The 14,771-nt window shown below is 45.1% G+C and overlaps 1 protein-coding gene across 1 annotated transcript in view; it reads right to left on the reverse strand.

The window, feature by feature from the left end:
- The window catches only part of RBL2 (RB transcriptional corepressor like 2), a 533,156-nt gene that overhangs the window by 326,963 nt on the left and 191,422 nt on the right, over positions 1–14,771 (reverse strand). The window contains exon 12 of the mRNA XM_069216335.1: positions 447–584. Coding sequence (XP_069072436.1) covers positions 447–584 — 138 coding nt within the window. The remainder of the gene's footprint in view (positions 1–446; positions 585–14,771) is intronic.

Raw genomic sequence — 14,771 nt, forward strand, 5'->3', positions numbered from 1 at the left:
CCACACATCTCAAATACCCATTTACAAACAGCAGCTAACCACAATATGTCAGAACAGCCTACATTTCCAAAGCATTCCTTGACTTCAGGGTACAGTAGTAAAGACTTCATATTTCTTCCTACTTCCTATACCAACTTTGGACAATAGAGTTTTCAAATCTTAGATGCACTATTCTCTAGACAAAAGCCCCTAAGAGCTAATTATAATTAGCAAAGTTTTCAGCGACCTCCTAAAGAAATCAGAATGTACTGCTTTACAGTAGCCTGCACACTCATGCTGCAATGGGTAATTTTTCCCATACGTATAATTATGTACTTTAGCAATCCTGTAGATAGGTAAGCATGGAATTATCAGAGCAGAATACAGGGAGGGCTGGTCTGCATGTCCCTTGGCGCACATAGTAAGCCATCACTGATACCATTAGGAGTTCTCAGAATTTGGTTTACCTTGTAAAAATGAAATGCTGGAACATCAAACAGCTCAATTATGGATGGAAACGTCCCTGGAGGCTTGTACGAGAAGGTGACTACTTCTAGACAACAGCATAGCAGAGATTTATGAAGCACTTCCTGCTCCAGGATCCCCTGCAAAGTGAACAATGAAACAATCAACCCAAAACTGGGTGCTACAAAGCATGTAGATTAATTTTTACATCCATGTATACCTGCCACACAAATTACTTACTCATTCAAAAATAAACAATAGGAATGTGTGCTTTATATAGTGCTTGCTATTGCAGTTTTTATATTTTATAGTTTTATATGTAACAAATAATATCTAGAAAAATTACGATTTATCAAGCTCAGAATACTTAGTTTGCCATACCTGAACTCAATCCTGTGACCTGCTGCAGGACGCTGCTCTTTACATAGCATACCAAAATGAAATATACTGTGCAAAGCGTCCTGGGGTTCCCTTACTAGTGGGCAGGGGCTAGCTCTAGCAAACCCACAGTGCTCTCATAGGGGGTTGTGTTGTCAAGCAGCCTTAGACTTATCAGAGAGGAGTGTTAGACACTTTCTGCATGCAAACAGTCAATAAATGATATACATGACTCAATAATGAGATCCACACTAATTAATAAAAATAACACTCACCTTTATATAATTTTAGGCACCAAGATCAGCACGATTAGGTAAGTACGTTTCGAGTTATGAATTTTTATAGATTAAAAAAAATCAACAGTGCAATTTCTGAAGCTGTAATGTTATCCCATGGAGGAAAGGCATATACTGCATACAGGTACTTTACAGCAACTTACAGAACCAATCTTCTGGAGTTAAGGTAAGTATATGACGAGGTCCAAGGCAGCACCAACACATCACTTCAGGAGACACTGGGGCGTCCAGGTGCAGAGGTGCTTTTCACCATTGGGTGCCCTAATGTTATCCTAAGGGAAAAGGAACACATACTGCATTCTGGCACTTAGCAACAACTTTCAGGACTGTTCTTCTGAAGTTAAGGTAAGTACAGACCGAGGTCCAAGGCGGCACCAACAGGTCAATTTGGGAGGCACTGGAGTGTCCGGGTACAGGGGTGCTTTTCAGCATCGGTGCCCTAATCCTATGGGGAAGGGTATGGTTAGAAAGATACTGCAAGCTGTGACTGGGAGACCAGTCGTCTGAACCTACAAGGGAGCTCAGCTCTCACGATGCTTGGGACGTAGGGACACTTTTAGTCCTCTTCTCCTCGGGCCAGAGTGGCCGGGTGCATATGTCCTTAGGCGTTGGGTTTTTGTTACCAGGTCACTTGGGGGGGGGGGGCCTGCACAAAGCGGCTGCAAGTGGCATCGGGAAGTCCACAGTTCGCAAACCCAAGGTGGGCTTTGTCTCTGGAGAGATGGGGAACCATATTGACACCGCTGGCCAACTGGCTAGGGGGCACAGGTGCATTGGCGCTTTCTGGTGTTGGGTTTTGTATTTAGAATATGAGAAAAAGAATGGCTTCTCTTGTGATATGGTCAGCATGGCACTAAAGTTCCTCCCTTCACCCATTACCAAATATAACAGGCAGTACTGCAAGTCTGGTAGCAGTGAGCAGAAATTCAGCCCCCTTGTGTAAAAGTCATGTCTCCAGATGACTTCTGCCAGTAAGCTTAAGTATTTCCTTAAGGATATTTGGCTTTGTTGCACAAAACTGAGCTCACCTTTGGAAAAATAACTCCATGTTTTCTAGACTGAATCTGAAAAGTTACGTACCTGTCATATGTTTCCATCATGGATGTCACAAATATTACGAAGTTTCAACATACATGCTACATCCAAGAATAAAGTTCAGTAGAGAGAATTTTCATTTCTCTAGCTTTTTGGGGCTGATGACATTGAGCGTTTTAGGATTTGCTGAGACCTCATGGAGGCATGTAACAACACCCCCCTTGAGTAATGTCTGTATTGCTATGAGGATACAATTGGCTTAAGTCTCAAACTTTCACAAGTGACTAGCCGGAGAGAGAATTTTATATAGTTGTTGGCAAATGTAAATACATGACCTACTACCCTGCCCGCAGTGCTTAATTTGTTTTCTGGTACTCAGCACCACCATTTACATGTCAACAACAACACTTGTTTGTGATGATCCACTACATGGTGGCACTGCCAGGCTATTCTTGAGAACACACCCATGGATCGTTTCATTATAAATGTAAATAAAAATACCTTCCAGTCCGTTCTAACAGTTTTAATAATCCAAATGGGGAAATGTATTGGAATGTTTTGTTATAAGGTAACAGCATTTGGTAGGTTACACAAGCTCCAGTGGCGTGCCTTAAAATACCTTTGGCCATGGCACTTTTTTTTTTAACCCAAATTAAACACAGACTGCCTCACTTTTATTTCCTTGCCAGGGCACCTATCATGGATGTTGCAGCTAAGGATAACTTCTATAATCGGTCCTTTTTAACCTAAGGTGAGAACCACTGATTCACCTGCACTACACCTCCTCAGGTAATCCATGCAAACAATCTAGTTCACCTACTACTACCTGTATGTGACAGTGCAGTCATGTTGGTAGGTCACTATAGGGATATAGATAGATAGTTCTAAATGTGTCCAAACTCTCAACTGTGACCATGTTAGTAGCAGATCTACAACTAAGGGCCAGATGTACAAAGAATGGAGTTGGTAAACTCGTCATAAATTGCACACATATGAACTAATGTTTGCAAAAACCTGATTCGTAGTGGGTCGCAATTCAACCTACCTCTTGAATATTAATTAGAGAGGGTGCAAACTGGACCCACTATGAATCAATGGCATCACAGGGATGGTGGCCTGCTGACCTCAGTAGGCTACCATTCCTGTGATGACAGTGTTTCATAGTGGGTCGCTAACGTGTCTGTGTGTGCTTTTGAATAAGGTGATCACCAGATGTGTTTAAAAATAAAAAATAAAAGGTGAAAAGATTAACAAATATTTTTTAAGATTAGGCAGTGGTACCTGCCTAGTCTTAAACAATGTTTTTCTCAACATTCACGAAGGGGAAAGGGTCACTAGAGGGGTCCTTCCCATTTGTGAATGCCTTACCACTATCTTTCAGTAGTCAGTAAAACATTATGTTTTGCAATCAGATTTTGGTCGCAAAACATGAAATACAAAGCATTCTGATTGGGTATTTTGTGGGGCTCCCTAAACGCACCACTTCCAAATACCAACCCCTAAACCCTAAATGATATTTTGTAACGTGTTACCAAACCGTAATTTGGGTTGCTTACATACCAAAGGGCATTTTCGGACCCTTTGTGACCGCAAAAAGCCCCCACTTAGTTTTATATATTCCCATGGTTTCTGCTCATCCCATGCAGACTGTCCTCCTACCCCACACACTTCCCAATTATCCTTCTCGCCAACCCTTTTCCCACTGTCCTATTTGCAGGTCTCTCTCAAGTCTCTTCTGAATATCTTGTTACTGTAATGTAATCATCTACTGATTAGATGCTACTTTTTGTCACAACTGTCTCTCCTATCTATTAATCTACCAGCCTCCCACTTCCAACTCTGCATTCCCTGATTCCTTTTGCTACATCATTGCAGCAATGCTTCTCAATCACCCCAAACCTGATCTTCCTTGGGGGACTGCAACCTTGAGTTTGATCTCCAATATCGCAGAACAGTGAAGACAATGCGACCAGCTTTGAAAGCTTATGACTTTCATCAATACATCTGTGGACTTCAACATACCCTAAATACCATGTTCTCCAAACCTCTTGCATTTGGAACACATTAACCCTGCCCTTCTGCAATGATCACCATGCCAATCCTTTATCTAGATGCCTCCTAGAAAGCCTTCTTTGACAAAGAGTACAGCTGGCACTCGAAATCGGTCCTTGAGCAAACACCCCTATGTGAAAAGAACACCTGACGTTATAACCCCACCATTTAAGACCTCCCTCTCAATTGAAAAATGCCATCCCACCCTTCAACCACTGGACAACAGGCATTCCTTAATACCAGTGAAGAGCCACCATTTTAATAGTCACTCCTAAAGTTCAAAGTGGTTCAGAAAACAATTTTCCACACTCAAATCAAAGACTTGGATCCCAGAATACAAATGCAAACAGGGATTCGAACAAGCAGACATGCTACCATACGACAAGCAACTCATGCTAGAGAACAACAATCACAAATACAAAGACAAGGAACTACATCACTCGCCTTACTGACTAGAAATGCACTTAGGATTGTTTTGAAATCCTGACAAAATTACAAAACAAGGAAAAAGCACACCAGACTCTGATTTCTCTTCAGCATTTATTTTCTAGCTAACCACCTTGTAGAGAAATGAGCTAATCTAGAATCCTAACTTGGCAAAAAAATGTCAGCACTGCAATGTGATATCCTCAACGTACAAGACAGTTAGGATGGGTCTTAATTCTAAAGCTGCCTGGCCTCAACGTTTTCTTTGACATGGTCCAGCAATCCACTCTCCTCCTTTGACAATCTGAAATTGTAATTTAAGGTTACCTCTCAAACCACAATGAGATCAACTTGACGCCCACCCTTTTCCTCATCCCCCCCCCTTCACTTAGCACTGGAATGAGAGGAAGCTCCATTGTCTTCCTCACAACACTGTTCCCTCATTGAATCTTTCAGCCTGACCTGCTACATCTTGGTAGATGATAAACAAATCCTGTTAAAACTGGAAATACAAACACTGATTGCCTCTCACTCAGACACTGCCATGCTGTAACTCATGAGTGAATGATCACAAAATAGCTGAAATGTAATGCAGGAAAAAAAAGAGAACCTGACGTGTGGATCACGATTTCGGATTCACCAAGGCCAGTGGACCTTTGTTCTGGGAAGCCCATCTACATCAATACCAACAAGGAAAGGCTTTAGGTTTACCTTAGGTGGGGACCTGAGGCCCCAACCCCTCCTCCCCCCAAGCCAATAAACTGGTCAGACACTCTTGATACTCACTTGGAAAATGCAGGTAAATCTTTCATTCCTTAGGATTTCCTCAGCAAATCCTGGCAAGTACCGCCCTTTCCGCTTTAAGGAGGACAATATTCTCTACTTCTGTACTTCCAAATGCCTTCTTCTTAAAGGGTAAATAATTTAGCAGCAAAAGATCTCCTGCATCCATAACCGTGACACTGCATTACATCAGCCCTTCAGTCTATCCACAGGCTACCCATTGTGAACAAATTGAACTTCAATGCTCTTTGTTATGTAGTCAGCCAAATACATACAAGCAGACATTTGTTTCTCAGAAAAAAAGTTCAGAACTACCAACCTATATCTTGTCTGCGTCTTAAGACTCATTTCTGAATCAAAATTTTGCATACAAAAGATCCTGTCTTGAATGCTGCTCAAAGTTCACTGTTCAGGAAGCAAACTTGTCTTACTTAATGAACATAAATAGGTTACTTACCCTGGTAACAATGTTTCTGGTGGATACACTAACTGTAAATTCCTCACTTATTAATCACCTTAGGTGCTAGGCTGGACCTGGAAAAGTTAAGAGCTCTCCTGCACGCTAGATGAGGCCACAACTCCCATTTGACACCAGTACTTAAACTGGATGTGATGTCACAGAGCCGTATATGGTGCTTCCCTGGCACTCTGACGTCTGTTCCTGTTCTTTTTTTCAACGCCATCAGAGGCACAGATGAGATTGACAAAAGTGACATAAATGCAGTAAAGGGAAACTAACTTGGAACTTTACTGATATACAGTATTGGCCTTAAATCCAGCAAGTGGGCAGGTCGGTGATGAATATGCAGGAACTTTATTTCAAACATCTGCATCATCTGCTCCCTAGCCACAGACTATGGGAGGAAATGCTTTACAGTCTCTGCAGTGCATGTGTAACAACAGACATGCATGCTACAAATGGAAAATGTTACCCTGTAGTCATTTGTTCGTAGTATGAATTGTCCTAGGTTAATTCCCCCACAGCCCTCCTCACTCAAGCCCCTCCAGTTACTCTCCCACTAAAGCCAGCAATGCTCACAGACACTCTTCATACCTTCCTTTCAGACTGGACATTACTTCCTACTGTGCCTTTGACACCACTCCATACACACTATTCACCGGCTTAGTGAAAACAATCTTAGGTGGACTCTTTCTTTTGGAGCATTGTAGACTAAGGGAAGAGTCACAATAGGTCTTGTGATTCAAAAACAATTGTTAACAAAAACAACTCGGAAACCTCCACGCCCAACACTAAATGGCAGGAGAATGAAGAGCATGTGGACCGAAGGCCCCATGCCCTGCAAACACAGTTACTGAAAGTAAGTAACTTTTTCTTCTGATGGATACTTCTCAATGCATGAATCAATATCAAAACAATAACCCCCAAAAAGAGGAAAAACAAACCCTGTAAGCAGAGGTCGCTGCCACAACCTGGTTGTGCTGGAAATGCATTGATGGGGAAAAAGTTTCCAGATTCAGTTTCAATATTCATTTGGTAAGGAATCTGCAAAATAATCTTTTTACAGAGGAGCACAAAAAGAGGGACTCCTTACAGAGGAGAAAAAATCATGCAAACCTGACTTGGACTATACTGCCCCCAACAGCTATTACCTCGGATAATGTGGCAGCAGCTACATTCACACTGCATGAAGATACACTTATGTTTCCCTCCTGACATTACACCACTTCCCTGGTGTCAAAAAATAAGTAAAATATAGGGAGCAACTACAGAGGGCATGCATGACTGCCAAGCTCACTAGGGAAAACAGGGCTGTCCAGATACAAAACAAAGGCTGGGTGTAATGGCCATGCAAAACCATGCACATGACTTTCGCTCCACACTCCCACCTTGTCTGGAGACAGTCATAACAGTTGAAAGGTTGGTAAAGTGGATGGTGCAAAAATAATCATTACACACCCACTGGTAGGTAGAACATTATTTTATTAGTTAATAAAAACCATAAAAAAAGAAGAAACACATTGAAAGGATACATCAGATACATCCAAAGAATGTCCTAACACAAATGTACAATAAAATGTAAACAACATTAAAAATAAGTACTAAAACAGGAGTGTAACCCTCTTGGAAACAACGGGGGTACCCAAGTACAATTGGGCAGACAAAATGGGCTGAACTAACACTGGACAGGGCCACCTATTAGTCAGAGGATGCCTTCAGGGTGGGCCGAGCCCCTACATCACCGATAGCTGATAACCACGGGCAGGTTCTAGTATATGGGAGTAGACAGTTGACTTTTACTAGACTGGATTTACTGTGACCGCCAGGGCTGTAAAGATTCTCAGGAACTGGATTAGTCAGGTATTCAAATTCCCATTGCTTGGGTCGAGGGCTGTTATAACGGCCGCCCTGCATGACCGGACTCCTAAGATGTTGAATTAGTTCCTCAGCAGTTCCCTTCTCGGGCGTCCCGTGACTGGGCAGATGCAAACCACATGGATTAGGGTCTCCCTGCTCTGATGGCATAGTCTACAAACCTGTGTTTGCCATCCTGCATCTCTTTTCCATTTTGGGAGGAAGTCCAGAGTTGGTAAATCTACCAACCTCATCCGTAGGAGGGCCAGCCTGTTTTCCCGTGGTAATGGGGTGAATAGGATACGTGGTTCCTTATCCCGCACATATGAATTAAGGACTAGCCATTCATGCGATTGGTTTGATAGCGCCTCCATATCTTCTAGTCGGCTTAAGATCTTTGCCGATTTGTTGGCTCCTTTTCTGAAGGCTAGTGCTGATAATGTGCTATCCCACAAATCACTCAGTTTAAGCCGAGCTAAACTTTTTTTCCCAGTGGTCCTTAAAGTTATTGTTAGCCCTCGCAAGGGTGATTTCGTGCCAGATTAGGTTTGCTAAAGACCCCATGGGCGCAGAATAGAGTTTATAGCAGCCGTTTGCAAAAGCAGCTAACCTTGCCAATGATTGCTTTGTTAGGGAAAACTCCAGTCTGACCTGGGCCGGAGATGCTGATCTAGGTAACTGGAAGACTTGCTTATAGGATTTCACTAATAACGTATCCAGTGTGGCTACCTCCGGCCCCCTCATTATTTCCGTCCCATATGCAAGGGTTGGCAATATTTTTGCTCGCATGATCATGGTCATTGGTTTTAGGGACCGCGCCAGGGTGGATTTTGCCAGGGTGCCAAAAGCCCGGTTTAGAGCTTGTGCCTTCTCTATTATTGCTTCTTTGTGCGCCGAGAATGTGCCCCTGGAGTTGAACCTGACCCCTAAGTATGTGTACACCGCTACCTCCTCAATGTACTGCCCATTTAACAGCCACTTAGGGCGTGGGGTCGGTTTATGGTTAAGGGGGATTATTTTAGACTTCCCATAGTTAATTTCTAAGTTGTTGGCTAGTGCATAACCACCTAGGAAGTTCAAGAGTTTCTGTAAGCCTACCCTGATTTTGCTAAGCAACAGCAGGTCATCTGCATAGAGTAGGTTAGACACTTGACGGCCCCCTAAGCTTGGTGGGTGGGCCGACTGCTCGTCCAATGCTGGGGATAGGTCTGATATATACAGATTAAAGAGAAGCGGTGCTAATACACAACCCTGTTTCAGGCCAACAGTAGTTTTGATGGGCCTAGATAAAAACGAGCCGTTGCCCAGTTTGATTTTAACCCAAGTGTCAGAATAGAGCATAATGATAGCATTTAATAGACTCATCGGCAGCCCTCACTTCTGTAGTTTTAACCATAATTTCTCTCTAGGGACACAATCAAATGCAGCCTTAAAATCCACAAAACACATATAAAGGGGTGTCCCTGTCGCCCTTGCCCTATTTATTACTAGGCTTAAAGCCATAAGGTTAGTCAGCGTACCCTGTTTTTTTGTAAAACCTGTTGGTTAATCTGGAGCCTCCCCTTAACCATGGCCCACCGTTCTAAATGCTGCAGGATGCCTATTGAGAAATATTTCAGGTCTACATCTAGAAGGGCAATTAAGCGTTAGTTGGAAGGTGGGGAGGCCTTCCCTCCCTTGTAAATAGGGTGAATTATCAAACCCTTCCAACTAACTGGGGCAAAACCTGTTGTTAAAATATAATTGAACAATATGGCAAAAAAGGTCGCCCATCTTGCTGCCTGCTCTTTAAATAGGGCCTGAGGAAGGCCATTGGGTCCAGGCGCACAGTCTTGGCGTGATTTTTCTAATATCTTAGCTATTTCCGGAGGACTGAATGCAATGGGCTCCTCCTGTTCCCTAATGACCTCAGTTACCTCTCGAAGGGAGATGTTGGCCTCTGTCGCAGTTTTTTTCTTTAAAGTGGGTTCTCAAATAACCCACCCATGCCTCCTCCGTCACATTTGCCTTGTTCGCAGCTCTGGGTCCTTTCTCTATATTGTTGATCAAGCTCCAGAACCGGCTCGGGTTTGCCAATGTTGATGCATAGTGAGGTTTTGCCCATAATGTTTCCTGCTTTGTTCGTCTAAAAAGCCATATGGCCCTCTTTAGCAGTTTCCTTTCTTGCCGTATGGTTTCTAAAATTAGTTCATCAGTTGGATGCCTCTGTGCCAGTCTCAAGAGCCTTCTTACTTCCGCTCTCCTCTTTTGTACTGTCTGTGGCATACGTATGGTCTTTCTATGCCCCAGGGGAGCCCCCCATCACAGAGGGTTGTTTTACAAGGCTTTCAGTGAATGATTCCCATAAAGCAACTACTCTTAATGGGTCATTGGCCATCTTTTCCAATTCCCCTACAGCATCCTCAGCTTGAGCTGTGATCGTAGACAAACTCCATTCTAACCATTTTAAATTTTCAGCACAAAGATTCCCACTAAGAAGTTTTGCTTCTTCCTGAGTAGAACCCTGGCTCCAAATTATAATTATTTGTGGATTGTGATCGCTTTCTGTGTGGGCTTGATTTCTAAAGTCTCTCACCAATCTAAATAGGAGGGGGTTTACCAAGGTGTAGTCCAAATGTGAGACAGCCCTTTCGGTGGCTCTTGTCCAGGCCGGGGGTATATCAGATGGGAGCCGCCCATTTAGTGCGAAGAGGCCTGCTAGCTCACAGCTCTTAATTAGCTTTAGGCCCACTTTATCCTGCTTTCTCCTCTGAAGAATTTTTTGAATGGGTAATGGAACCGCTAGTTGTACGTGATCCTCGCTTGGTTCATGAAATAGATTAAGGTTAAAATCTCCTGACACTAACCAGTAGGCCGAATTGTATGTTTTTATTATCTGGAGCAGATGTTTTAGCAGAATATCAGCTTCCAACTTTTTCTTTTTAGGGTTAATATACACATTGATCAAGATTAGGGGCTCCTGTGTGTTTTTTGCCCAATTGTCTAAGCGGACCCACAGGAAGGGCTGGTTAACCGGCTGCCCTCCCGATAATTTTGCCTCCAGCTTGGTGTTGATATAGATTGACAGCCCTCCTTTTGCTCTTCCAAACGTGTTTTGCTTAACCGCCGGAATGTTGTACTCTTTGTAACTGATTAAAGGAAGGTTTGTAAGTGCCGATGTTTCCTGAAGCATTATGATATCAAAGGTGCCCAGGAATTTGGTGATCTCTGCGTCTTCCAGTTTTGATTGTAGACCCCCTATATTCCATGAGCAGATACTTAAGGATCCTTGTGTCAGGGAAGATTGATGAGTTGTCATTCAGGCTTTTTGTGGCAGTCTGGGGCCTAGCGCTGTTGGCAGCAAAGGCCAATTATCTTTTATATGACTACCTCTCAGGGGTAGGGCCCACTGCTATCCTTCTCCAGTCCTCACCTTCCCTTATTTCGATCTGTAGATCTAGAGGTGATACTGTTCCTTGTCGTGCTGGTTCCTGGCCAGATTCTCCAATCTGTGGGTACCCAGATATTCCTCGTAGGATGAACCGAGTGGCTGCATACCCTCTATCCGCATTGTTCTTTGCGCTAACGGCTGTGGATATCTTTCTCCTAAATAGTAGCCTACCTCAATTCCCCAAGCTTTCAAGATGCTTTTTTTTCTATGATTTGCTTTGGTAATTCAAAAGAGGCAAATATTACCACCGTAGGTTCCGTGGTCTGGCTCCCCTGTGTTTGGATAAATTTAATGGCGGTGATGTCATCCGAACTCACTGCTGTCAAGTCTGGTAGTGCTTTTATTAACTTGAGAATGGTGGAGCGATTGAGCACATCTTGCGGGCCTCTGGATTTGTACTCCGGGATCCATAGTAATTGCAGTCCTTGGTCAAGCAGAGCCTGGTTTGAACTCTCTGCTAGATTTGGCTGGACCATTCTTGTCTCCGCTAAATCTGCCCTTGGGTGACGATTCCTTGTTGTTACATCCAGCTCCACAACTTTGGGTTTTACCTCTGCAGAGCTAGGCCTTAGCTTTACCTGGGTGGGTGTTTGGGGCCACAATGCGGTTAGTGCTTGTCAGCCCTGGGGTTCAGGGGCCCTATCCAATGGCTCTGAACCTATCACCGCCGGGTCCGGGACCTCTTGTTCCAGTGCGCGGGGCTGTGCTGTCAAGGAATTTGTTTTCCCCACTGCCACCTCCTGCACTGTGTGGGGTGGGGATCCCATTCCAGATCCAGACGTCTCCTGGATATTCTTTCTGCCTTTCCTTGCTCGCTTCCTTTCTCTTTTTGTCAGCCGATAGCCAGAGTGCCTTTCCAAAACTTTGGGCTCTGTTGTTTGAAAAGAATGATCCTGTGCCCTCTGATGAGGGGCCACTACTATTTCCGTAGTTGGATTCCCCTCCAGTTTAGGTGACCTTAGGCCTAGGGCGTCTTGCGGGCTAGGCCAATTCTCCTGAGGGCGTTGAGGGTTTGAGAGATGGGGGCAACCCCAAAGATAGATGGGACGTCCGGGCCAAGCTCTCTTTATTGGTAGGGTGGTGAATCTCATCCAGGATCTCTTTGAAGATTACTGGTGGTTGGCCCAATCCGTCAACTACCTCCTTGCAGGAGCAAATGGTAAAGTCCTTAAATTGATTTTGTTGTGCTCTTGTAATTAATGAGTTTAGTTCTTGCAGTTTACTGTCAACTCCTGAGATGAAAACTGCAAGAGTGTTTAACAAGTCAACCTGGATGTCCATTTTATGGAACTGAAACTTTAAGGCTGTTACTGTAGTCTGCATTGAATTCAACATTGCTGCCCGTATGTCTGTTACGGGCGCCAGGGAGGCTGCAGTAGTATTTGAGTCATTCCTTTGTGGTGTCCTAGAGGCAAGGGAAAACTGGGCGGGACACCATCTGTCCCCAACGCCCTCCAGCGTCCTTGACGCTATATCATCTTGGTCTGCGTTTCCCGGTCTAATGACAGGAAAATGGAAGTAATTGAGACTGGTGCTCATTGGCGGGCACTGATGCCCTGCTCTCCCCACTCCCCACCGGTCAATGACCTCTTCATTTATGGAGTTGTTTGAGGGGGTAAGACGCTGTTTGGTCATACTATCCCCCACCTGGAAATGAGGTGCTTATTCCTGGCCACTTGTAATGGACCCTGACCCTCCTGGCACGGGGAGACTGCCTTCTGGGTTTTTAGAGTCTTTTGAGATCGGAGTCCTAGCCCCTATCATTCTGCCCTCCAATATGCTGACGATTGGGGACAGTGGTAGGGGTGGTGGGGTGTTACTTCTACTCTCCTTCTGCCCCCTTCTCTGCTCCGAGGCCGGGACCTGGGCCAATGAGGTAGAGTGGGGTGAATGAGGCTTCATAGTCCTACTTGTTGCTCCAAAATAATCCGTTATTTTATGAGATGCGGCTGCTCCCTAGGCCAGGGTGGTGGGGGAGACTAGCACCCTGGCCTGCAGGTTACAGGCCTACCTGTGAGTCTTGACCATTTGCAATTTTGACTGCGGGATCCTGCGGTGGCGAAGGCTCCATATATGATGTGTAGGGACTCAAGGGGCTTATTCAGTGGGCCCAGGGTGATCTCACCAAGTGAACTCTGCTAGCTGCACCCACTCTTCTTTTTGTTTGCCTTCCCACAGCTAATGATTCCTCCTTTCTCTTTCTTATTTTGCCTGATCTCATCTCTGCTGTCCGCAGTTGGGGCCGGATAGACAGGATAAGGGTGACTGCAAGATCGCTGTTGCAACCTAGCGGAGACTTGTTTTACTACTTACTTAGATGTTTGATGCAGGTTATGTGCTTCTTATAACCTATAAGGTTCTTATAGAGGTCTTATAGGGTTCTGTGCTTGCTTGCTTGCTAGTCGCTACGTGCTTGCTAGCTCTGGTGGGACCCTCCGGCAGGGTGAGGGGTGGGCAATGCGCAAAGGCGCAGGGCGAGCCAGACCCGCGAACCTACCCCACAAGCCGCGTCCAATCTAGCTGGGCCGCTTCCGCAGAGAGGCGGGGCACACACTCTGCAGTGGTGGCTAACCCACTGCACTCGCCACACACACAGTCCCACAGCTCCCAACTCCCCCACCGGGCCTCACCGTGCACTCCTGGGATCCAATGATCAGCAATGACCACCTGTCCGCTACTCCTCTGTGCACGGCTCTCCACTGTGTCCCCACTGTGTCCCCTGGTTTCCTGTGCCAGCTGAGGTCCAATCCGATCTTCTCCTTTCCTCTCCTTTTCTCTTTCCAGCAGTTGTAAGGAAATGCCTCCTTGGCATGGTTGCCCCCTGACTTTTTGCCTTTGCTGATGCTATGTTTACAATTGAAAGTGTGCTGAGGCCTGCTAACCAGGCCCCAGCACCAGTGTTCTTTCCCTAACCTGTACTTTTGTATCCACAATTGGCAGACCCTGGCATCCAGATAAGTCCCTTGTAACTGGTACTTCTAGTACCAAGGGCCCTGATGCCAAGGAAGGTCTCTAAGGGCTGCAGCATGTCTTATGCCACCCTGGAGACCTCTCACTCAGCACAGACACACTGCTTGCCAGCTTGTGTGTGCTAGTGAGGACAAAACGAGTAAGTCGACATGGCACTCCCCTCAGGGTGCCATGCCAGCCTCTCACTGCCTATGCAGTATAGGTAAGACACCCCTCTAGCAGGCCTTACAGCCCTAAGGCAGGGTGCACTATACCATAGGTGAGGGTACCAGTGCATGAGCATGGTACCCCTACAGTGTCTAAACAAAACCTTAGACATTGTAAGTGCAGGGTAGCCATAAGAGTATATGGTCTGGGAGTCTGTCAAACACGAACTCCACAGCACCATAATGGCTACACTGAAAACTGGGAAGTTTGGTATCAAACTTCTCAGCACAATAAATGCACACTGATGCCAGTGTACATTTTATTGTAAAATACACCACAGAGGGCACCTTAGAGGTGCCCCCTGAAACTTAACCGACTGTCTGTGTAGGCTGACTAGTTCCAGCAGCCTGCCACACCAGAGACATGTTGCTGGCCCCATGGGGAGAGTGCCTTTGTCACTCTGAGGCCAGTAACAAAGCCTGCACTGGGTGGAGAT

This window comes from Pleurodeles waltl, chromosome 12 (genome assembly GCF_031143425.1).
Source record: "Pleurodeles waltl isolate 20211129_DDA chromosome 12, aPleWal1.hap1.20221129, whole genome shotgun sequence".
NCBI classification, from domain to species: Eukaryota; Metazoa; Chordata; class Amphibia; order Caudata; family Salamandridae; genus Pleurodeles; species Pleurodeles waltl.